The 25589-nt window shown below is 34.1% G+C and overlaps 1 protein-coding gene across 4 annotated transcripts in view; it reads right to left on the bottom strand.

Annotated features, from left to right (window-relative positions):
* Positions 1-91: 91 nt before the first annotated feature.
* ptprz1b (protein tyrosine phosphatase receptor type Z1b) overlaps positions 92-25589 on the bottom strand; it is a 45536-nt gene continuing 20038 nt past the window's right edge. Inside the window, exons 3-31 of one of the 4 annotated variants that reach the window (XM_051108147.1) lie at positions 21309-21488; positions 20691-20842; positions 20506-20601; positions 20354-20420; positions 20107-20264; positions 15595-15745; positions 13747-13931; positions 13452-13578; positions 11755-11807; positions 11154-11658; positions 8154-8609; positions 7768-7912; positions 7458-7549; positions 6550-6635; positions 6191-6211; positions 5917-6013; positions 5743-5825; positions 5497-5631; positions 5260-5394; positions 4884-5047; positions 3723-3858; positions 3486-3632; positions 3308-3401; positions 3069-3142; positions 2862-2990; positions 2625-2774; positions 1290-1432; positions 1071-1206; positions 92-988 (exon numbers count right to left, since the gene is read on the bottom strand). In XM_051108147.1, the coding sequence (XP_050964104.1) occupies positions 854-988; positions 1071-1206; positions 1290-1432; positions 2625-2774; positions 2862-2990; positions 3069-3142; positions 3308-3401; positions 3486-3632; positions 3723-3858; positions 4884-5047; positions 5260-5394; positions 5497-5631; positions 5743-5825; positions 5917-6013; positions 6191-6211; positions 6550-6635; positions 7458-7549; positions 7768-7912; positions 8154-8609; positions 11154-11658; positions 11755-11807; positions 13452-13578; positions 13747-13931; positions 15595-15745; positions 20107-20264; positions 20354-20420; positions 20506-20601; positions 20691-20842; positions 21309-21488 (4232 nt within the window). In that variant the 3' untranslated portion in view covers positions 92-853. Of the gene's footprint in view, positions 989-1070; positions 1207-1289; positions 1433-2624; positions 2775-2861; positions 2991-3068; positions 3143-3307; positions 3402-3485; positions 3633-3722; positions 3859-4883; positions 5048-5259; positions 5395-5496; positions 5632-5742; positions 5826-5916; positions 6014-6190; positions 6212-6549; positions 6639-7457; positions 7550-7767; positions 7913-8153; positions 8610-11153; positions 11659-11754; positions 11808-13451; positions 13579-13746; positions 13932-15594; positions 15746-20106; positions 20265-20353; positions 20421-20505; positions 20602-20690; positions 20843-21308; positions 21489-25589 lie in introns of all 4 variants that reach the window. The other 3 variants (XM_051108146.1, XM_051108148.1, XM_051108149.1) reach the window with 3 other exon arrangements.

Raw genomic sequence — 25589 nt, 5'->3', positions numbered from 1 at the left:
CATTTTGTGGTTAAGCAATTCAGAAGCTCAGGGGAAGAAAGTACAATGTTAAGAAAAGACAAACACTAGAAGAAATGATGCGTGTGTAAAATCCTATTTTGTTTATTTTTATTGTGCTTTCTTTCTTGTATCCACGTACGTCCTGTGTTAATAGTTGACAAAGGTCCTAAATGATTAGACAGTTTAAATAAAAGTTGATAAATATGGAGATAAATAACTGAATGCTGGTTATGAAACTGCTGATTTAAATCTAGGTACATATTACAAACGAGAAATGTACGAAATGTTGTCTGTTACAACATATCAACTAAATTAATAAAAAAACAATCACTGAATTTCTACAATTACAAAAAATGAAACATTTAATTGCTACAATAACAAACGTAGTAAAAAAAAGAAGCGCTAGTCATATAAATGTATTTTGGTCTGTTGGTGTGGCTGATGGTTTTTATATTATTAGAATCACACCTCTCTCTTCTGCACTATGAGGCTACATTCAAGAACGTGTTTATATCTAAGATTTGTTTTACCCCCAAAATAGATACCGTATGAAATCATCTGCCCTGCTACTTATAAATATTTCTTCAACAGTTACATCCGACTAAAACCTAAAACATCACCAGCAATACAGCAGTCACTGCTTTTCCAAAGAGTAGAAATTTTGGCATTAGTTACAACAATAATATTATATCAAAGCAGTACAAAGGTAACAAAAAGGCACAATAAAAGACCAAATGACAGTATATCCTGTACCCACGTAGTCCGTCTAGAGACTTTGGGAGGGTTTCGAAAACTACTTTCTCTTGATTCAATGTACATTTCCTTGGGTGAAGGGTGACAGCGCTCTGTATAGCTACATGAGAGACTCCAGGCTTTCCGACGGGTTGGCGGGAACCGTGCCGTTGTTTTCCGAGTAGTGAAGAGCCCTCTCGTCCTCCTTGGTGCTCACCAAACTCAGGATCGCTTTGTAGAGGAACTGATACTGATCCTGCACACACAGGAAGATGTTAAAGGAATAGCTGCACATTTTATAATTCTTATCTTATCAGAATACACTACAGTTCTCTTACGATGTCGTTGAAGGTGCCCGGCCTCATGAGGTTCATCATTCTGGCAGTCTGATAGACGTCCACAGTGTTTTCCTCCTCCAGCTGGTTAACCAGGGTGGTTAGTGAACAGAGTAAACCAGCACTCGTCCCTCCAGACCTGCACAGATGCAGTGAGGAATGACACACTCCTCTGTATCAGTCACTGATGGAGCCTTTTTTGTAAATAAAATGAGACTCTACCCATCGTGGATGATGACGGGTCCCTCTCGGCGCAAGCTCTCTTCTCTGATGATGTTGATGAGCTCGAAGGAGTTGCTGATGGGGCTGTCAGGGTTCGGCCAGCGAGGGCTCTGGTACTGCCGTACCTCCAGCACATAGTCGTCCTGTCAAATGCAATCACATAAAATAAAATCACCACATTTCTGTTGTGCCATAAACTCAAATGCTTCAGTTTGAGATGCAATGTCCACTTAAATGTGAAAATGTTTTTGTTATGGTGTGAATCTCACAAAAATATCAAAATCAACAAAAATATATACTTTTGCATTAAAAATTAAATGCCTTAGTGCCACTAAAACGTGTGTGTGTGTGTGTGTGTGTGTGTGTGTGTGATAATTTTACATTTAATTTTACATGTTAAATTACACGATACATTATTATTTTAATAATAATAATAATTATTATTATGAACATATCAAATTGTAATTTAATAATATTATAAAGAATAATTATGATAAATTATAAATAATATTATAAATTTTTTTTTTTTACAGTATTCTAAATTGTCATTGCTGTAATGTGTCTAGATGTTCTGCTGAAGTTTTTTTTCTTAAATTTCACAAGTCATTGGCATCTCATTGTTTTATTATAGTAAAAATTACTGTAATTAACTACTACTATTTATTTATTTATTTAGGTTTTTACTGATTATTTTACATATACATCTTAAATCACATCATACAATATTATACAAAAATATTATGCATTAAATTTTAATTTTATAATATTATACATTCATTTTTATAATGTGATAAATTGTAATGTTTACTGTAATGTGTCCAGATGTTTTACTTAAGTATTTTTTTTATTTTAAATTATTCTTATGCATGATTCTCATTTTATAGTATACATTTCTATTTAAAATAAAGGCAGTACAACTACTACTACTAATTATGTATTTATTTGTTTGTTTATTTATTTATTTCGGTTTTTACAGTTTATTTTACATATACATCTTAAATGACATTACACAATATTATATTAATTATATAATATAATATTATATTTACAATGTTATTAATTGTAATGTTTACTGTAATGTGTACAGATGTTTTATAAGTTTTTTCTTAAATGTAAAAAAAAATCCTATGTATATGAATAGTAGAAATTACTGCAATAAAATATTTTTATTTATATTTTAATTATTATGAAAATAATATCACAATGAAAAAAATCCATGTTGATTGTGAGGTGAAATATGACCCAAACATTTGTTTTGACAGGTTTTGTAAGGTTCATCCCGAGCAGCTGCAAATATTGAGTTGTGGCTACATAAATGAAATAAGTTTTATTCACCTTCAGGGCCTCCAAAATGAAGTCCTGTACCACGAGTGACTCCTCATTAGACAGGCACAGTTTGTCCTCACCTCTGAAGGTCACAGTGAAGGTCTCACAGCTGATTGGCTGATCTTTTGTGGGCCAGTACACACACTCTCCTTCTCTGCTCTGTGACGGTCAGAAATGACAGGCCTCAGTTATTACATACGGATGTGTGTAGAAGTATAGATGTGTTTGTGTGTGTGTGTGACTCACAACACTCTGTGTATCTGGCAGGGAAACTATGATCTGTGCGTTGTGATCCCAGATCATCCTCCAAAAGTCCTGTACAGTGTTTGGGAGAGGATTCTGGGTAACGATGAACTCACGGCTCTCATGGTACCCCTGTAAACAGCACAGACTCATCAAATCACACCATATTACCTAAGAATCTAAACATGAGCGTCAGAACAAGAGTCTTACCCTTAAATAAGAGGCATTGATGTAGTCTGATGATTCTCCAGGTGCTGTAGACAGACTGACCCTTGACCTTTCCACTGAAACACAGATGGAACACATGTCAGGATAGAGATCAGCCATTATAGTTCACAAGACTAAACTCATCCAATGAGCTCACTGATATTTTAGATCTTTAAAAACACAATTTATATTCTGAATATAATCTTGGAAAAAATAATTAATTTTATATTGCACACACTCACCAGGCATAAGACAAGACGTCCTGTTTTTAGATGCGTTGCACTCCTTCAAAGCCACTGTGTAATCACTCTGTTTCGCACAACTCTGACTGACCAGCTACAGGAACACAAGGGAAAACTCATCAGTGAATTGCTCAGTGTAATAATGATTAAGGTGGAATCACAAAACCAAGATTCTCACCTTAAACTGTTTCTCTAGGCGGGTCTTTCCTGTAGGTCCCGGTGTGAGGAGATCAGACACATATGTGTGAATGTGACTGGATGAGACCAGGGTCTCTTTACTCCTGATGGCCTCCACTAGAGCATCATGGATGAAGACGTACTGCTCCTGCTCGCACACACAGGTATGATAGATGTTTCATGTTGCGTGTGACATGAAATAACCTAAACTATGGTTTGAAATAATATGTTGCCGAACCTCAGTCTGCACCAGGTAGTTCCTCTGGGTCCGAATGTGTTTGAGGAATCCCATGATGTTCACTGTACTTTCCTCCTTTATCTGTTTCAGCATGCTGTCGATCACAATGTAGGTTCCAGTTCTTCCCACACCTGCACTGCAAATCACACATTCAAACATGTTACAATGCCATCTTGATGTATGTTGCAGTTAAAAATTTTTACTTCCGAGTTTAAGTCTCACAATTTTTCCTTTTTTCTTGGAATTCAGAGTTTATGTTTCACAGTTCTTTCTTTTTTTCTCGCAATTCTTCCTTTTTTTGGAATTTCAAAGTTTACGTCTCACAATTCTTTTTTTCTCGGAATTCTGAGTTTAAGTCTCGCAATACTTCCTTTTTTTCCTCTGACTTCCAAGTCTATGTCTCACAATTCTTTCTTTTTTCTTGGAATTCAGAGTTTACGTCTCGCAATACTTCCTTTTTTTTGTTGGAATTCCAAGTCTATGTCTCGCAGTTCTTTCTTTTTTCTCGGAATTCCAATTTTACATCTCGCAATTCTGGCTTTTTTCTTGGAATTCTGTGTTTACATCTCGCAATTCTTTCTTTTTTTGGAATTTTGCGTTTACATCTCGCAATTCCACCTTTTTCATTAAATTCTGGGTTTAAATCTCGTAATTCCTCCTTTTTTGGAATTCTGAGTTTACATCTCAAAATTCTTTCTATTTTCTATCTTTTAATTCATACTTTTTTTCTGAATTCTGAGTTTACATCTTTCTTTCTCGGAATTCCGAGTTTACGTCTCGCAATTCTTCTTTTCTTTCTCGGAATTTCAAGTTTTCGTCTCACAATTCTTCCTTTTTTTCTCAGAATTTTGAGTTTACGTCTCGCAATTCTTCTTTACATCTTGCAATTCATACTTTTTTTTGGAAGTCTGGGTTTACATCTAGCAATTCTTCCTCTTTTTTTGGAGTTCTAAGTTTACGTCACACACATACATAAAAGATAATTAAGACTTTTCCCCTGCAACTGCAAGTTAGTATTTCGCAATTATAACTTTTTCTCAGAACTGTGCGAAAAAAAAGTCAGAATTCTAAAATAAAAAGTCGCAATTACAGTACAGTCAAATTGATGACCATAATACCTTCACCATAATAATTTTATGCTAAATTCAAACTGATGTCTACCTGCAGTGCACCACCACAGGCCCCATATCAGCCATCCTGGCCTGTGAGGACACGCGCACAAACGACAGCAAGGGCAGAGTGTATTCTGGGACGCCCATGTCAGGCCACTGAGTGTAATGAAAGTGAAGCACCGTCCTCTCCTGACTGCGGCCCTTCTGTGAGCCCTGACGGGGGAAAAGAGTGAAAATGAACAATGTATAAATAACCTTTTTTGTGCTAATATATTCAGATTATTAGTAAAGGGCAGATAACTCGTTCTGTTAACAGTACTAGAAGAACATTTGTTCGTAACTTTAAAAGAACCTTGCCAGAACATTCTGAGAACGTTCTTTGTAAGCTGGGAATATCCTCAAGGGTTTCTGGTGTAGATACTGACCTTCTTGGCATTAACATTCCTCAAGGTGAACGTCCTCTGTGTGTAGTAGGCAAGAGTTTTGGTGCTCTTCAGCGTGACTAGGAAGCATCCATAGTCTTCCTGATTCTCCAAGGGCCAATACTGATCACATTTTCTCTGTTTAACACACACACCATGTATATATAATTAGGAAACTCATCAGACCACTTTATTTGTTGCAACCAAATGATCTCATCAAAGAGTGATGAAAAGCATTACCCGGCCTTTCTCCACCAGGTTAGTGATCATGACAATCACACCCACGTTCTGCTCCCATATCATCCTCCAGAAGTCTTCCAGACTGCCCTTCAGTGGGCCCTGGGCAGCTATATACGCTTTCGGCTGATTGTAGCCCTAAAGATAATAATTACAATCAGACCATGATCATTTCTACCAACACTAGTGACAGACCAATTATAGACCCATTTTGAGACTGTGTCTTCTAATAACTGTATTTACACTTACATCCACATAGTTGGCATTAATGTAGTCCCCTGTCTTTCCATCTTTGTCAGAGTTTTGAAAGAGTTTAACTCGACTGTGGTCATCTGAGAGTACAAAAAACGTCTTATTAGTCAAGTTTTTATTTAGAAATGCATGCTTATATTGTTCTGGATGAGTGGATATAACATCTCATACAGGCCAGGATGTTAATGTATCTGTTCTTGCTCTTATTGTCTGGATGGTTGGAGCTGTCCGAAGTGATGCCGACGTCCGCCGTACAGCCCTGAATCTCCTAGAAGAAACGTTTCATCCCATCACTGACAAAATCATATCTCAATGAACCTTTATTAAACAATTTCACGTTATCATGCATGCTAACCATGCAAAGAGCAACACTGACATGTCAATACAATGAACAGAAGAATAACAAGTCACAAGAAACACTGAAACAAAGGGAGATGTGTCTTACCTCATAAGACTCTTTCAAGATCTAATAAGGGAGGGGGTGAGAATGCAGAAAAGCACAATGAAAGTCCGTGACAAACAGAGAGGCGCCAGTGCAGGTACATGAGGCACGTTTTTGCATGTGTTTTCATGCTACAGACGGGTTCAGACGGGCTGTCGCTCTGTGTGGGTGTCCATGCAGACGCCTGTACATCACCCTTTACATGCTGCCCCATCCCACTCATATTCATGAATTTATGACATTTATGCACTATTTGATATGGTTATATTGCATAATAAGGTGCAGTGTTTAAGTTTCAATTTTATAAATGTCAAAAAACTGAGTAAAAAGTGATTAAAAAAAAATAAAAAAATCACAAGTACCTCAAATTCTTTGGAGAATGTGTGATTCATGTGAAGATCAGCAACGTGTTTTACGAATTCTTTAATGGGGAGAGCTTCATTGTCCTCTGCTGACAAAAAGAAAAAAATATATATTTACAAACATAACTAATAAATAGCTGTTAAGGCATGAATTAATTAAATAAATAAATAAATGAAATAAACAAATGACAAGCCATTAAAAAATAAATAAATAAACAAATAAATAAAAAGACGTAAAATAACAAACAAACAAATAAATAAAGATATAAAAATAACAAATAAATAAATAAATAAATGATAAGACATTAAAACAAACAAACAAAAATAAGGCACAAAATAAATAAATAAATAAATAAATAAAGCACAAAATAAATTAAAATAAATAACAAGCTATAAAAAAAAAATAAATAAACAAATGTCAAGTCGTTAAATAAATAACAAGCTGTAAAATAATCAAATAAAAAGGAAATAATTAATAAATAAATAAATAAATAAATAAAGTAAAAAACAAAGAAATATCAAGGAAATAAACAAATAGATAGATAGATAGATAGATAGATAGATAGATAGATAGATAGATAGATAGATAGATAGATAATATAATATAATATAACATAATTTAGATAGTCAAGCCATGAAACTGATGATGATAAAACATTAAAACAAACAACCAAAAATGATAAGGCATGAAATGAATGAAAGAGTAAATAAATAAATAAATAAATAAATAAATAAACACCAAGGCATGAGATAGATAGATAGATAGATAGATAGATAGATAGATAGATAGATAGATAGATAGATAGATAGATAGATAGATAGATAGATAGATAGATAGATAAACAAACAAACATAAATAAATAAGGTAAGCCATGAAAGAAAAATATATTTTTGTTAGCTCTTGTTACCTGCAGGCAGAAGAAGAGGAGTTGATGGGGCCGATATGGCTCGGGCTGAAACGTTGTCCTCTACATAAAACTGTGCCGTTTGAAAGCACCTTCTGTAAAATACAGATGAACACATTCAAATATTTCTTTTTTTTACTTTATGAGAGTACAAACATGAAGAGAATTAAATCCAAAAAAGGGCCTGATTGTCATAAAATGCTCCTAAACATTTCTCGACACATTTTGTTTATTTGCCGTGACCTTTGTAGCACAGATGCTAAAATCTCAAAGCAAACACTGACGGCTTGACGTGTGTGTGAAGATCTTATACCTCCAGTAGATGAGAATCCCCACCAGCACCAGCAGACACAGGACAGTTAGAGTGGAAACCACAGCCAGAGGAACAACCGTCCTCTTCTCCTTCTCCGTGCCTCCCACCATCCCGACACGAGACTCCGGACTGCTGTTACTCGCCTCTGATCATGGAAACAAGTACACTTTATTTTTATAATAAATATACATTTAGAATATAAAACAACTTATAACCTTAAAACAAGACTTTTAACCTTATGTAATTTTCTTAAGTAAATTAATTTTGATTTAAGAATGTTATTGCCATTTTTGTGAATCAAACCCCTGTGAAATGATCAAGAATTACACAAGTAGTCATGTTTTTCACTCTCCAAAAGTTGTTTTGACATCATTCGTGAGTTTTACCTGCATTCTGATCTTCCTCTGACTCTCGGATAGCAAGTTCAGGAATTATGAGCTGTACGGGAATATCATCGCTTTGAGAACTCACTGACCCTCCTTGACCAGAGCCAGCGTCAGACTCAGCTGACCAGGTCACCCATGACAGAAACGCCTGGTTCTCTGGCTCTCCGGTGGTGGCTGCCTCTCGCTCACTCTCAAAGTAGAAAGTAGAGGACAGACCCTCTCTATTTTCATCTTCAGATCTGCTGGAGCTCAGATGGGAGTCTTTGAGAGCCGACTGGGTTCGGTCGAGCTCCCATTCCCGGTCAAGCTCCTCCAGGAAGATTGCGGAACCCGATCCGCTGAACTCTCCTGAAGAAGGAAGCTGAGCAGAGCCCTCCTCCAAAATAATGGTTGAGGATTCAGAGAGATTTGTGGCTTCGTGAACCACCGAAACAGTCTGATTACTGAACGATGTGGCTGTAACAAACAACCTGGAGAGTTAAGACTTCAAATCTCCACTAAAGAGCCGTTTATGTCGGAGGAAAGAAGTGCTTGGAATTAAGCTACATTTATCTTCCAATATCTAAAGCCACCACCAAGGGGGCGCCATCACCATGCGCAAGATGAAGAAGCACAGGAGCAAGAGAAGAACCACCACCGCGTTTGACATCGGAAGCGTGAGCAAACCAGCCGAGAAGAGAGAGTCCAGCAAAGCTTTTCTTGAGGATTTGTGTCTCAAGAAAGCAATCAAGATTTTATTCCACATATACTTCAGCAATTGAGCGTTTCTAAAAGTTTAAAGTGATAGTTTGTGTATGACCTGTATAATCTGTGTGAGTTGCTTTCTTATGCCAAACACAATGAAGATATTTTGAAGAATGTTAGCAACCAAAAAGTTGACGGTAGCCATTGACTTCCATAGTATTTTTCTCCATACAGTGGAAGTCAATGGCTGCCGCAACTGTTTAGTTGCCAACATTCTTCCAAATATCTTCTTTTGTGTTCAGCATAAGAAAGAAACTCGTATAGGTTTGAAACAACATGAGTAATGATGACAGAAGTTTCATTTTTGGGTGTACTGTCCCTTTAAATCAGTGATTCCCAACCTGGAGTTGCAGATACTAAAATACAGTTTTGCTTTATTAAACCTGTACATTTTTTGTTAAGATGTAGCTTTGCATTAAAATTTGTACAAATGACAATGCATTTGCTAGTGGGTGATATTTCTACATATATATACGTGTTGAGCTTGTTAGTGACTTAAATTCCACCATTAAAAAAGTGACTTTATGTTTATGAAATGTCTCTTTTTGTTTTCATCTTGAAATACATTCACCATAAGTGAAGGTTTAGAACACCAGAACTGTCAAAACGTATGAAAACAAGAGGATTAAGAGAGTTTTTCAACCCTCAGTAGCTTGGTTTGTAGCTTAAAAGTGACTTATTGTATTGTAATATTGATTATGCTGAATAATATTAAAATTAATGCAGGTTTTCCTTTATTAAAAATAAGTGTAAGTAAGTTCCTTTATTAAAAATAAGTGTAAATGCTTGTAATTGTATGTGCACTTGTAGTGTACTTTAAATTTGAAAAAGTATAGAACTGCATAATATTAAATAATGCATAATATTAATGAAATAAAAGCCATTTAAGTGTATTTAAAGAAAGTACATTTTCATGACTGTTTCTTAGCACTTAAAGGGATAGTTCACCCAAAAATGAAAACAACGCCATGATTTACTCAGCCATTCTAGGTGTATATGACTTTCTTCTTTCAGACGAATACAGTCAGAGTTATATAAAAAAATATCCTGGCTCTTCCAAGCTTTATAATGGCAGTGAATGGGTGCTGAGATTTTAAAACTCCAATAAAGTGCATCCATCCATCATTAGAAGTGTTCCACACAGCTCCGGAGTGTTAATAAAAGCCTTCTGAAGCAAACTGATGCATTTGTGTAAGAAAAATATCCATATTTTGAACTTTATAAACCGTGATATCTAGCTGTCATATGCACATTCACAAAAGTAAAGGAAAACCAGTCTCGAGGCTTATATCAAAAACATTTTTCTTTACAAATAATCGTTTTGTACTTCTAATTCACTAAAGCTAGAGATAATGGCTTATAAAGTTGTCAAGATATTCAATATCCTTCTGAATCTGTTAAATCGCCAAAGGAATCGAGCTCATTTACTGCAGGGTTAAAAAAAATATTGGCAAAACACTCCAAAGACATAAATATGGATATATTTCTTACACAAATGCGTCGACTCACTTCAGAAGGCCTTTATTAAGCTCCCAGAGCCATGTGGAGCACTTTTTTATGATGGATTTATGCACTTTTTTGGACTTTTTTGGGTGTTGAGACAAAATCTCAACACCCATTCACTACCATTATAAAGCCTAAAAAATCCAGGACATTTTTTAATATAACTCCGAATGTATTTGTCTGAAAGAAGAAAGTCATTTTTGGGTGAACTATCCCTTTAAGTATGCTAGAGTATACTTGTTTTTCACAAAGGTAATGTTTACAAAGGAGTTCTTAGGATGAAAACAGTTGGGAAAAACCCTGTAATCACCATAATAACCTTTATTAACCCACCAGAACCATGTGGAGAACTTTTTATGATAGATTTATGCACTTTTTTGGACTTCAAAATCTCAACACCCATTCACTGCCATTATAAAGCTTGGAAGAGCCAGGACATTTTTTAATATGACTCCGACTGTATTCGTCTGGAAGAAGAAAGTCATATACATTTAAGATGGCTTGAGGGTGAGTAAATCAAGTAGTCCTTTTCATTTTTGGGTGAACTATCCCTTTGAGTATGCTAAAGTGTACTTCTTTGTTTACAAAGGAGTTCTCAGGATGAACAGTTGGGAAACACTGTAATCACCGAACTATCCTACTACTGTACTACTGTTAGTTCAACCACTAGTCATTTCCAACATTTCCCTGCAAGCATGTTAGTATTTACTGAGGTTTTGATTGAGCAAACACCCTGAAAAAAGACTGTCTTACCATTAAAGAGGGGCTGAGTGGTCTGAGAAATGATCTTCATAGATGCTGAAATAGCTGATTCAGTGGTGGCGGTGCTAGCATTGTCTGCTGAGGTTGCGTTTTCTGCAGGTTTAGAGGTGGTGGTTGAAGGTTTGGCTGTCGTGGCTGAGATTTCTTGGTCTTGGCCGTTGTTTTGGGCTGGTGTGGTTGTTGTAGTGCTGGTGTTTGGGACGTCCTCATAGTAGACGTCTGTGACCACCATATTGCTGTGAGGACGTTGGCCGCTGTCCTCTGGAAGGAGTTTGATCAACGGCCGTTTGGTCTCATTTTTGCTCTTGTTTTGCTCAGGTGACCACGACAGTGAAGATTCCTCTGTCTTTTTTCCTCGGACTGTAATCGGGGTCGTCCTGACGACGGGGAACAGGAAACCTGGCTGGTCCGTCACCGTGGTGATGGAGATGGAACTGCCGGAATCACGGATGAGGTTTCGGCCGGACGGAGACTTGGACGTAGGTGGAGATGTTTCCTGAAGATGAAATACGTCATGTTTGAATCAAGATGCTCATGAAAATCCATTAAAGTGCTCATGATTGTTTCTAATTGTAGATTACAAAAATCTCACCTCATTATATTCCTCCAAATCTGTTAAATCGCCAAAGGGATCAAGCTCATTTACTGCAGGGTTAAAAAAAAATATTGGTAAAACACATAAATATTCTTGCTGTATAATAAATAACACACACACCAAGAAAAAGAAAATCTGTGTCATATTTTACCCCCTAAATCAAGAAATTTTGATATTTTAAATATTTTGCATAAAATAAAATTCTTTGAAAATGAATAAAATTTCCTGACAGTTAAGCACATTTCCCCCCAAATTCTCACTAACTGATGCAATAATAATAATAATAATAATAATAATAATAATAATAGTTATATTAATTTCAGTACATTTATTTATTAATTTATTTTTAAATAATTAGTAAATAAATTCAGTACAACAAGTACTACAATTGTTACGCAGTCGCTGCGTGCTGGACGGAACGAGACGAGAGACGAGATAACAAGCAACAATATTTAATATAAACTTCAGGTAGCACAAGCTGGAACAGGCAGGAACACAGAGCGATAATCCACACACGTAGAAACACAATTCAACAACAAAGACCGACAAGGAACTAATGACAAAGACAGATTTATAAAGGGTGTGCTAATTACAAAGACAGGTGAACCAGATGACACTAACAAGGACTAAACCAAATCAGACAGATCGACGGGGGGAGACAATGGGAGAAACCAAGAAAACAAACAGACAGAACTGTAACAACAATGATGATTAATGGAACAATAATAATAATAATAATAATAATAGTAATTGTTGTTATATTAATTTCAGTACATTTATTTATTTATTTTTAAAAAATTAGTAAATAAATTCAGTACCACAAGTACTACAATGGCAATCACTGGAATAATAATAATAATAATAATCATTATTATTATTATTATTATTGTTGTTGTTGTTTTTGTTGTTGTTGTTATATTCATTCCAGTACATTCATTCATTTTTATGTATTTATTTTAAATAATTAGTAAATAAATTTAGTAAAACAATTACTACAATGACGATCACTGGAATAATAATAATAATAATAATAATAATAATAATAATAATAATAATAATAATAATAATAACAACAACAACAACAACAACAACAATAACTATTATTATTATTATTATTATTATTGTTATTATTATTATTATATATTTGTTGTTGTTGTTATTACTTATAAATAATTTAATTACTATTATATTAATTAGAAATAATGAACATTATTTATAATTTAATTCTGGAAATCAAATACTAATTAATAATAATATTCTTATTATTTTTATTTGTATTCTTATTATTACAGTACATATATCATTATATATACATATATAGTTGTTTTAAATAAATTCAGTAAAATAAATAATATAGTTGTTAATGCTTATTTAGGGCACATTTGTAAAGTATTATAAAAAATATTATTATTATTATTAATTCCAGTACATTGTACACTGTACATTTAATATTATTTATAAATAAATTCAGTAAAACAAATACTTAGTAATTATTATTATTGTTGTTATTTTTTAGAATTTTTCACATTTGTAAAGTACAATTATAACAATATCATTAAAAATACATATTTAATGTTGTTCATTATGGTAATAATACAAGATTATTATTAATATAGATTATTAAATAATATGCATTATTAAATGTGCCTAACTGTAATGGAAAATTTCTGCGAGATTTTCAGATTTTTGTTTACCAGGGTCTTCGAGAGGCATGTCCACAATAACCTGATCACTCATTTTTCCCGTCAAGCCATTGGTGCAGAGCGCCACCACCTGGACAACATAGCTACTGTTTGCCAGCAGATGATGGATAATGGCCCCCTGGAAAAACAAGACCATATTATACCATAACACCTGCTTCTAACCATCAGGACTGGTGTAACCTTGAACTATGATCAGCTATCATTTTACAGCGCTGACTGAATTATCCCTACTGTACTTCACTCATCACAGTTATATTAATCATGGTTCAGGTCTAAAAGCGCTCACCACATCCTGGTCTCCGTCTGTGAGATACTGTTGTTTAGGCGGGTCTCTGCCCTGCAGTCTCTGATAGGTGACAGAGTAGCGCTCAATGTTGGTGTCATAGACGGCCCGCGGCCTTTCCCACGTTACCACCATACCCGTGTAGTTCTGAGAGTCTGCCTGCACGTTCTGTGGTTCAGAGCTGCACACTAAATACAGAAAGAGACTGAATATTACTGTTAAAACTCAGAAAATGTAGAAAATTGTGTTCAGTTTTATTACAATAATAGAAGCTTAAATAAATAATAAATAATATTAAAAAATATAATAATAATAAAAATAATAATAACAAACAGTATAGTTGCATTTTGTAAAATATATTTATTACATTATTAAATAACATTACATTTTTTAAAAAATGCATACATATGAAATTATATATATATATATACATATATATATATATATATATATATATATATATATATAATTTAGTACAATTTATTAAAAGTATTGTTGCATTTTTTTAAATATTGTAAAAAATCTTAAATAAAAATAAGATACATAAATTGTATTTATTTCAAACACAAATAACTGAAAATATAATAAACAAATATATATATAAAGAATATAAATATATTTATACAAATGTCAACCAATTTATAAAGAAAATATAGAATTTAATAAATCTTGATTAAAAAAATATAGTTACATTTTGATAAAATATTTTCAAAATAATATAAAATAAAATAAAATACAAAATATATAATTTTTTTATTTTTCATAAAACATAATTAAGATCACTGAAAATATAATCCAATAAACATGAAGATAAATAATTTAGTAAAACTTTATCAAAAATTATAGTTACATTTTGACAAAATATTATCAAAGTAATGTTAAATTTAAATAAAATATGTACAAAGGTTATTTTTTTCATAAAACAAATAGGATCACTAAAATGTATAAAATAAATAATTTCATGAAAACTGATTAAAAACCCTAGTTACATTTTGACAAATTATTATTTTTTCATAAAACATAAATAGGATCACTGAAAATATAATCAATAAACATCAATTTATAAAGGAGATAAATAATTTAGTAAAACTTGCTAAAAAAAATTATTCAAAATAATATAAAATAAAATACATACAAATACATCCTTTTTTATTTTTCATAAAACATAATTAGGATCACTGAAAATATAATCCAATTAACATAAAACATTTAAAGAAGATTTTAGTAAAACTTAATTAAAAATTATAGTTATATTTTGACAAAATAAAAAATAATATTAAATTAAATTAAAATATTTTTAAAAAATCATAAAACATGAATAGGATCACTGTAAATATAATTAATAAGCATAAAAATATCTAAAAACGATTTTAAAAATACTTCAATTCTTTCAAAACTATAGGTACACTTTGTTACATTTTTTTAAACAATGTCATTTTTTTTGTCATTTTTACCCTAATTTCTTGGAGGGAAAGCAAGATTAAGCAATAATATGCTAGACGGTGTGTTACATTGTGAATATACAGATAGAGAGCCTCAGAGAATGTCATGTTATTGCAGAACAGTTTATTCTAATAAGGAGCAGTAACTTCAGTCGAATAGCAATAACTTCCGAAATTGCTTCTAAATCAACTCTGTTTGAAACAGAATTGTTGCATTTGTTGTTTTGGAAAAGCGCCAAAGCGGGGTTACCTAGCAACACTCACTCGCAGCAGGGTCTTAAAAAGCGCAACGCATGTGAGTCCACGGTCAGAGGAGGAGGAGACGCACACGACTGCTTCTTTTTGACCTCCAGCTCCTCTCTAATCATTATTTTATAGGAGTGTGTGTGTGTGTGTGTGGTTTGCATACTGGGTGCAGGAACTTCCTCTGTGCCCGTGTAGGATGAGAACACCTGTCCCATGAACTGCTGCTGTTGTTCTCGGTAGTTGTTCTGCAGGTAGTCGGTCAGCATGACGTATCCGGCCTGCTGTAAGGTCATCACCTCACAAAACACCTCCAGCTACAAACACACACGAAACACACAAATCAGGAGATTAGAGTGAGACAGACCAGATTAAACCCTGCTTAGAGTTTTATTACAATAATGGGATCTTAAATAAATACTTATATTAAAATAATATAATATAAAATAATGTAAAATATATAAAATAATAAAGTACTAGTTTATATAAAATAATATAATAATAATAATTATTATTATTATTATTATTAGTGAAAAAGTGAAAGAAATAGTAAAATTCATAAACAGTAGAGTCATGTTGTAAAATATTTACATAAAATAATATTAACTAAAAATAAAATGCATATTTTTATATAACAATAGGACCATTGAAAAACACTCAATATACATAAAATAACATATGGTACATATAAAAAAGGTAACATAATTTAATAAAATTCATTAAAAGATGTAGTTATATTTTGTCAAATATCTTATATAATATTTAATAATATGAATAAACTGTGTAGTTATAATAAACTATATATATATATATATATATATATATATATACACATTATATAAGAATAAAATGTATACATAAACAACATAAATATTGAGTTAGTATGACTGAACTACAATTGCATGCATGCATGCATACATACATAAATATTGATTTTATTGTGCAAAAATACATAATATCATCATACAAAAATAAAAGAGCAAGCATCAGTATTGGCTTGCACAACCAAGTATTACTAACAGGTTCATTTATTTATATTGTTTGTTTATACTAACTGCATTTAAATTGAAATCAAGATTAATGAGTGTGAACAGTTTTATATGCATGAGTGAATTTATGCAGTTGCGGGTCAGTAATGAGATCAGACGTGACAATGAACCAGCGCTAAAGATTCATCAGCTTTACTTCAGCATGCCTGTACTTTGCCGCATCAAAATTTCATGCTCAAGAAACAGTCTGTGCTTTAAGTAGATCAGGCACAGGGGCAAAGAAAAAATAGCAACACACCCGCATGACAAAAAACCTCCTCGCATCTTAGAACTGAGCTGGATGAGAGAGGCAAAGTTGTGTCGCTGACATCGAGGGCTTTTCTCTGATCCACATGTCAGACTGTGGCCAGCTGAAATATTAATGCACACGCCTCCGTTTGCTCAAGAATAGCTAAAGGGGCTGTGAGGGATGAACTCACCATGCTACATTTTTAGGAGAGGGGTTTCTCTCTCACACACACATAAACACACAATAGTGCCAGCGGCTGCAATACTAACCCCAAACTTCTCACTAGCCTGATTTTCAGGCTTGACTTTATTCAGCCAAATGATGTGTTACACAGAAATATAACTAATAAATAGCTGCAAGCACCAATTAAGGGCTCAAGAGGACAACAGAGGCAAAATGAAAGCTAAGCTTGGCAGGGAGCATCAGATCAACTGCAACAATGAGTAATCTAAGATATTTATAGATGATTTTAAGCAAAACGGTTGAAAACCCATGAATACAATGACTTGCAATTGGACATAATTGCTTATCACTTTTGACCAATAGGTGGTGCTGTCACCAAAATGATCTGGTGGGGTCAGTGTTGGGTGACAATGACACAGGTAAGGTTTGGTGTCAATATGCCACAGCTTTGCAGATTGACTTTGGCATAATGCCATCAAACTTGGTCAAATTTTGAGTTTTAGGAAAACAGTTTGATCTGTCAAAAAGCTTTTCATAAGTTTTTACCAGCATAGTCTGAAGATGATCTGAGCCAATTTTGGTGAAAATCAAACAAAATTTCTAGGCTGAGTTTGAAAAAGTATGTTTTCGAAAAGAATATTGTGTTTCAAATGCTATTAGCATAAACGTAAGTGCATATTTGAGCTGTTGGTGGCACTACAGGGTTTAAGTTAGAGACTCTAAATTGGTTGTGGATAATGTTCAGATTGTCCTGTATCTGTGTCCCAAATGTCATAACTCTCCCACAAGCAGTTTAATGGGCTTTTGTTGACTCAAAGCAGAAACAGAAGAAGAAAAAAAATACACCCACAGATCCAATTTGGCAACATGGCATATGAGAACGGCTTGTTCTATCAAAAAGATTTTAATAGCTTTTTGCCAGCATGGTCTGAAGGTGATCTGAGCCAATTCTGGTGAAAATCTGACAAGCCAGTTTTGGTGAAAATTGTGTTTTGTTTCTGTGTTCGAGATTTTTGTTACCAGCCCTTATGGTTCAAAAGTTATTCGCATAAATGTGAGTGCAAATTTGGAATGTTGGTGGCGCTAAAGGGTTTGAGTTAGAGACTCTAAATTTGCTGTGATTAATGTTCAGACTGTCATCTATCTGTGTGCCAAATTTCATAACTTTCCCGCAAGCGGTTAATTGGGTTTTCATAGACTAAATAGCAGAAACAGAAAAAGAAGAAGAAGAAAATACAGCTTCAGATCCAGTTTGGCATCATTCCAACACATGTGATGATGAGTTACACAAGAATGCTTCAATGCTCCAAAAGCTTTTAAAACCTTGTTGCCAGCATGGCCTAACGATGATCTGAGCCAATTTTGGTGAGAATTGGACAAACTGCCTAAGACGAGTTTGAAAAAGCATATAAGCATAAATGTGACTGCAAACTTGAGCTGTTGTTGGCGCTACAGGGTTTGAGTTAAAGACTCCAAATTTGCTGTGGTTAATGGTCAGACTTGTCCTCTATCTGTTTACCAAATTTCAAAACTTTCCTGCAAGTGTTTCTATGGGTTTCCATTGCATCAAGAGTGGAAATGGAAGAAGGAAAAGAAGAAGAAGAAGGTTTGAGTTAGAGACCCCAAATTTTCCATGGTTAATGTTCAGCCTGTCCTCAACAATGGAAATGGAAGCAGCATAAGAAGAAGAAAAAGAAAATTCAGCACGCGTTTACGTCATGTCATAAAATTTGACAATGAGTTATACAAGAATGTTTCTTGGCAAAACTTTTTTGCCAGCACAGTCTGAAGATGATCTTAAACAATTTTCGTCAAAATCATACAAACTGTCTAGGACAAGTTATATTTTTCGGGAAATTTAAAATGGGGAAATTTTTATGATGAAAAATGACATCACAGGGTGCAGTCAATTTGGCATGAGCCAAGAAATCAGCAAAAATATTCAGCAGAAGAAATTTTTTTTCTAGCTGTTATGGTTAAAAAGTTATCAGCATAAACATGAGGGCAACTTTGTATGCCAAATTTCATAACTTTCAAACAAGCGCCTCTGTGGGTTTCCATAGACTCAAAAGCGTAAGAAGAAGAAGGTTTAAGTTAGAGACCCCAAATTTGCCATGGTTCATGTTCAGCCTTTCCTCTATCTGTATGCCAAATTTCATAAGCTTCCTGCAAGTGATTCTATGGATTTACATACACTGAATAGTGGCAGCAGAAGAAAAAGAAGAAAACGAGCAAGGAGGAGAACAAGATGAAGAAGGTTTGAGTTAAATACCCCAAATTTGCCATGGTTTATGTTCAGCCTTTCCTCTATCTGTGTGCCAAATTACATAATTTTCCTCAAAAGTGTTTGTATGGATTTACATAGACTAATTTGTGGAAGCAGAAGCAGAAGCAGAAGCAGAAGAAGAAGAACGTTTGAGTTGGAGACCACAAATTAGCTCTGGGTAATGTTCCTCTACCTGTGTGCCAAATTTCATAACTTCCCTGCAAATGTTTCTATGGGTTTCCATAACATCAAGAGTGGAAACGGAAGAAGAAGAAGAAGAAGAAAAAGAAGAAGGATTGACTTAGAGACCCCAAATTTTCCATGGTTAATGTTCAGCCTGTCCTCTGTCTGTGTGCCAAATTTTAATAATTTTCCCGCAAGTGTTTCTATGGATTTACATAGTCTCAAGAGTGGAAATAGCAGAAGAAGAAGAAGAAGAAGAAGAAGAAGAAAAAGAAGAAGGATTGAGTTAAAGACCCCAAATTTGCTGTGGTTAATGTTCAGCCTGTCCTCTATCTGTATGCCGAAGGTCATAACTTTCCTGCAGGTGTTTCTATGGATTTCCATAGCTTCAAGAGTGGAAGGAACAAAGAAGAAGAAAAAGAAGATGAAGTAGAAAAAGGACTGAGTTAAAGACCCCAAATTTGCTGTGGTTAATGTTCAGCCTGTCCTCTATCTGTGTGCCGAAGGTCATAACTTTCCTGCAGGTGTTTCTATGAATTTCCATAGTTTCAAGAGTGGAAGAAGCAGAAGAAGAAGAAGAAGAAGAAGAAGAAGAAGAAGAAGAAAAGAAGTGTTAATGTTTTAGCCTGTCCTTTATCTGAGTGCCAAATTTCATAACTTTCCTGCAAGTGTATCTATGAATTTCCAATAGTGAAATAGTGAAAGAAAAAAAAGAAGGATGATGATGAGGAAGAAATGGAGGAGAAGAAGAAGAACAGATGTTCTGACCTGTGTTTCTGAGATGGCCACTGTGTTTTTAAACACGATCCACTCCACATTCTCAGAGCACGGCGGTGCGGTGAGTGAACCATTGTACATGAAGTATTTTTCAGTGGACTGTGGAAGCAGAGCCAGCAGAGAAAACGCTTCCAGAGGGCTGCTTTTACCTTAAAATGAAACACAAGCATGTTTGTGTGTAATTGCAATTTGAAATAATGAAAAGCTTTATGCATGTCATCTTAAAATAAGGATTTACCAAATCGGCTCACGCTGTTCACCCCTTCAATGATGGCCGCATAGTCCTCGTTGTCTTCAATGCTGGCCTAAAGGACAGACCAAATGTAGGTCACTACGATAAAAGGGTTGCAGATACGAGTTAATATACAGATGCATTTGTGAAAATGTCACCTCGAAAAGGACAGCCACAGCAGTAATCTTTCCTCCGCTACTTATCGCCTCGTCTATGGATTCAAACTCCTCCTCATCAAAGCAATAGATCTGCATCTGTGAAACAGAGACACACAACGTCCAGCTGTTTCATTTTAACTCAAGTTAACATGAATTCACATTTTACTCTCTTATTATAACTTTACCTCCAGGGGGAACCTGTTTCCGTTGAGGCTGTGTTCAGATCCATCTGAAGTGGCGTTACATCGGCCCCAGTGGAACGTGATCCTGCCCACTTTAAACCTGGATCTGAGCCCACCTCCGCTTACGAAGTACTGACCGTTCAGACTGATTACCACTGAGAAACACGATACACACACACTCAAACTCAATGACCGCTTGACGCGTAATTGTGTTCTTCATTCAACACGCCTAATTGCCCATATTTCATATTTCAGCTTCCATCTCTGATAAAAGATTCATTTTCAGCTTTGCCTTTTGTGCTGGAATCATCTGTCATTCTCATAGTGTCAAATCAGAACAAAAAATTCAGCCGCAGCTTTTCTTCTGCGCTCCTATAAAAGCACAGACCGTCCAAAAGACGACCAGCTGCCATTCACAGGTATGAGAGAGAAACACCAGTAGATTTTATTCTTCAGCGGCTCCATTAGTCTGCTAGTGATTAATCTCAGGTTGTAATTGCATTCATCGCAGGCCATCGCTCTGGGGAGTTAATATGTCAGTGTAATTTCACTGAGTGCCGCTTAAAAGAATGAATTCAAATGCCAGACACGTTTTATCTGCAATATGGAATCGGCACAGACCTGTTTTGCCATCGTTGGTGATGGTGGTGGATTCGGAGGTTGGTTGTTCCCAGTTCTCCAGCTGCAGGTTCTGGTACTGAATCCTGACCTGCGTGAACTCCTCACTGATGTCAATGGGAGACTGTCTGGCATTACCACACACCGGATATTTCTTTGCCCAGTGCTTCGGATTCAGGGCCCCTGTGAAGAATAAGGGTGTGATAAAAGAAGAAAGGAATAATCTTTAATAATAGCAGACACTTTTAATCAAAACAGCTTACAAAAGCAATTTGTCAGACAACAATCTTGCAGCAAATCAAGTAATGATTTGTTGCCTTAATTAATGCAACAAGATACTGACCTGAATTTATATAGCTTTTTAGGTAAATTATGTGACCGTATTAGGTGAAAGTGCAATAACTGGTCACAATTTTTGTCTTTGAACCTTTTTAATTATCTTTTAGTTTAATTATTCATTTAAATAGTCCTGCAATGTGACTATATTAATTTATTTTACTAAATAACAATTATATAAAATCACTTATAAAAGCAGACATATTGCATAGTTCCTCAGTTAACATGAAATCAAAACTGCATTAGAAAATATATTTAAAAAAAAAACAAAACAAAACAAAAAAAAATATATATATATATATATATATATATATATATATATATATTTTTTTTTTTAATAATATTATAAAAAAATATATATATATATATATATATATATATATTATATTATATATTAATACTAAATAATAAACAAAATAATAATAATAATGAATTAATAAACAGAATAGAATCATTCACAAAAAATGTCTAATGGTAAACATTTAAATAATACAAAATAAAAAATAATAAATAATAACAAATGTACAATAATTATACAAGAACTATAAAAATGCTAAAAAAATAAAACAAAAGTTGTTTTATGAATACAAAAAAGAGCAGCTATGCACAAAAAACTTAAAAAAAAAAACTTTTAAATATTATTAAAGAGTATTAAATAATATTTTAAAATATTTATTTTAAACGTTAATAGTATTTTAAACATTTATTATATATTTTTAAGTAATATAATATAAATACTGTGTATATATATATATATATATATATATACACACATACACACACAAAAACTAGCAAGTTTTAGATTAAATTTAGCATGTCACAGTGCAGGATGTTGCATGTCATCTATGCTTTTATTAAAATTTTAAGCATGAAAATGCAGCTACAAGGTTTTTTCTGCAGTATACTTCTTATAAAGAACCTAAAAGCTATAGTTAATATTTTAATATTTATTTTATGTATTTTATGAAAGGACATGTCTTGTATTCAGTGCTTTTTCTGACCCATTGTGGGTCAAATTTAGGTTTTAGCTTTTTCTTCTACCTAAAATTTTCTGATTTCTCTATTGTGTACTACAAATAAACAAGCCAAAAATGTAAAGCAATGACATATGGCAGCAAACTGAAGCACATGGTATGGCATATGAAGCGTCAGTGCTGATCAGAGCAGAATAATGTCACTTGCAGTGGTGTTGAACACATAAACCGAGAGCTATGATATATCACACTGACTTCAGCAGATGATAAACTCACCAAGCAGATGGCAGCGGGTCACACATCACTGAACAAACACACACACACACAAACATAAACACAGCTGATTAAAAGTGTCCCCAAGGACATGTCTTTAAGACGCTAGATCTGAATTAGCAGCTCTAATGTTCCCTGGCAGGACAATTAGTGTGTATATTTTCACAATGATTTCACTTTCAGCTCCCGGGTGGCAATTCTTCACCCTCTTAAGCTACAACATAATTAATACGCCCCTAACAGGCTATAAAGGATCACGTCCACCATGTGAGGACAGCAGAACCACATCCGCGAGGTGCTTAATATCGACAAACGTCAGCCGTTAACCTGACTGATGGATCCACATTTACCAGGAAAATAGTGTTTTGAACTACGAGTCTGACAGGATACAGCAGTACACATCTGGATCTAGCAGACACACACTATGGCAAGCCGTTTTAACGTTTAATCCCTATATAGTACTAGCATCTATTTTCATGCTACGAGTACTTATTTTTTTGGCAACTAGTGTCTATTAAGTACTAGTACTCACTGTTCCACTACTAGTTCTTATTCTTTAGCTACTACTGCTTGTTCATTGGCTACTAGCGCTTATTCTATAGCTACTAGAGCTTATTCTGTACAGCCTAGTTCTTATTCTTTAGCTACTAGTGCTTATTCATTAGATAATGGCACTTCTTTAGCTACTAGCACTTATTCTGTAGCTATAGCTACTCATGCTTATTCATGAGCTACTAACACTTATTCTTTAGCTACTAGTGCTTCTTCATTAGCTACTAGCACTTATTCTGTAGCTACTAGCGTTTATTCTTTAGTGCCTAGTTCTTAGTCTTTAGCTACTGATGCTTATTCATTAGATGCTGACACTTCTTTAGCTACTAGCACTTATTCTGTAGCTATAGCTACTAATTCTTAGTTATTAATGCATACTCATTAGCTACTATCACTTAATCTTTAGCTCCTAGTGTTTGTTCATTGGCTACTAGCACTTATTCTGTAGCTATAGCTACTAATGCATATTCATTAGCTATTAGCACTTATTCTTTAGCTACTAATGTTTATTCTTTATTCTTTAGACCCTAGTTCTTATTCTTTAGCTACTAATGCTTATTCATTAGCTACTAGCACTTATTAGCTACTTGTACTTATTCATTAGACACTAGCGCTTCTTCTTTAGCTACTAGCACTTATTCTGTAGCTATAGCTACTAACGCTTATTCTTTAGCACCTAGTTCTTATTCTTTAGCTACTAGCACTTATTCATTAGCTACTAACGCTTATTCTGTAGCTACTAGCGCTTATTCTTAGCACCTAGTTATTATTCTTTAGGTGCTAGTGTTTATTCATTAGCTACTAGCGCATATTCTTTAGCTACTAGCATTTTTTCATTAGCTACTAATGCTTATTGTTTAGCTACTAGTTCTTATTCATTAGCTACTAGCACTTAGCTACAAGTGCTTCTTTAGCTACTAGCGGTGGTAGCTTTAATAGTAGCTTTAATAGTAGCTTATAGCGAATAGTAGCTTTAGCGGTGGCTACTTGTGCTAATTCATTAGCTACTGGCACTTTAGTGATTATTCTTTAGCTACCAATGTTAATTCATTAGCTACTAGTGTTTATACATTAGCTACTACCACATATTCTTTGGCTACCATTTATGCTTTAGCTACTACCACTTATTCTTTAGCTACTAACATTTTTTCATTAGCTACTAATGCTTATTGTTTAGCTACTAGTTCTTATTCATTAGCTACTAGCACTTAGCTACAAGTGCTTCTTTAGCTACTAGCGGTGGTAGCTTTAATAGTAGCTTTAATAGTAGCTTATAGCGAATAGTAGCTTTAGCGATGGCTACTTGTGCTAATTCATTAGCTACTGGCACTTTAAGTTATTAGTAAAGATTTATTATATGAAAATTTATACTAGCACACTTAGGATTAAAACAGCTTGCCACACTCTCACACACATATGGATATGCCGTAATCAAAGAGAAGCGCTGCTGCTATGGTAACCGCTAGTCTGCGGATGTGGCATAAACGCAGAGCCTGAAGTAATTTAGAGGATTTTGAGACCTCTGGGCTGCTCTGACATTTTGAATATTTCTATTTTTCTAACAGCACGTAAGGTCAGATCGTTCACAATCAAAAGCCGCAATAACAGGTAGGAAGCGCTTCGGCCTTTGAAGCGATCCACAGAATTATGATGCATGTGAACAAACGTAAGAACAATCACGGATGGGAATGGTTAGCACGGATTCCTCCCCCTCTGTAATGACACCCTGATCCACTCCGACATTCAGTCTGATTACACCAGCCAATTATCCAAAACAGTTTCTTCTCAATTTCCATGAAAGAAGGTCGGCAAAGGGGAGAAGTAGAGCAAAGAACCTGTGTGAATGTCTGTGGAATCACTGCAAAGTCATAAAGGAGCAGCTATCCTATATATAGTATAATATTTAAACAGTTTAACAATTAAATAATCACTAATTAAGTTAAGTAAAATGTAATTCTTTTTTTTTTTTGTATTAAATATAAATGTTATATGTAATTAATATAAACTATATAACTGTATTATTATATTAAAAAATTATGTAGATATTAATGTGCTTAATCATTTTTAACATTTTATATGTTCAATTATATATAACATTTACATTTAATTTAAAAAAGTTAAAATTACAAAAAATCATTTTAAACTTAAT

Source organism: Labeo rohita, chromosome 4 (genome assembly GCF_022985175.1).
Source record: "Labeo rohita strain BAU-BD-2019 chromosome 4, IGBB_LRoh.1.0, whole genome shotgun sequence".
Taxonomy (NCBI): Eukaryota; Metazoa; Chordata; class Actinopteri; order Cypriniformes; family Cyprinidae; genus Labeo; species Labeo rohita.
This window is presented reverse-complemented; position numbering and strand designations above follow the sequence as displayed.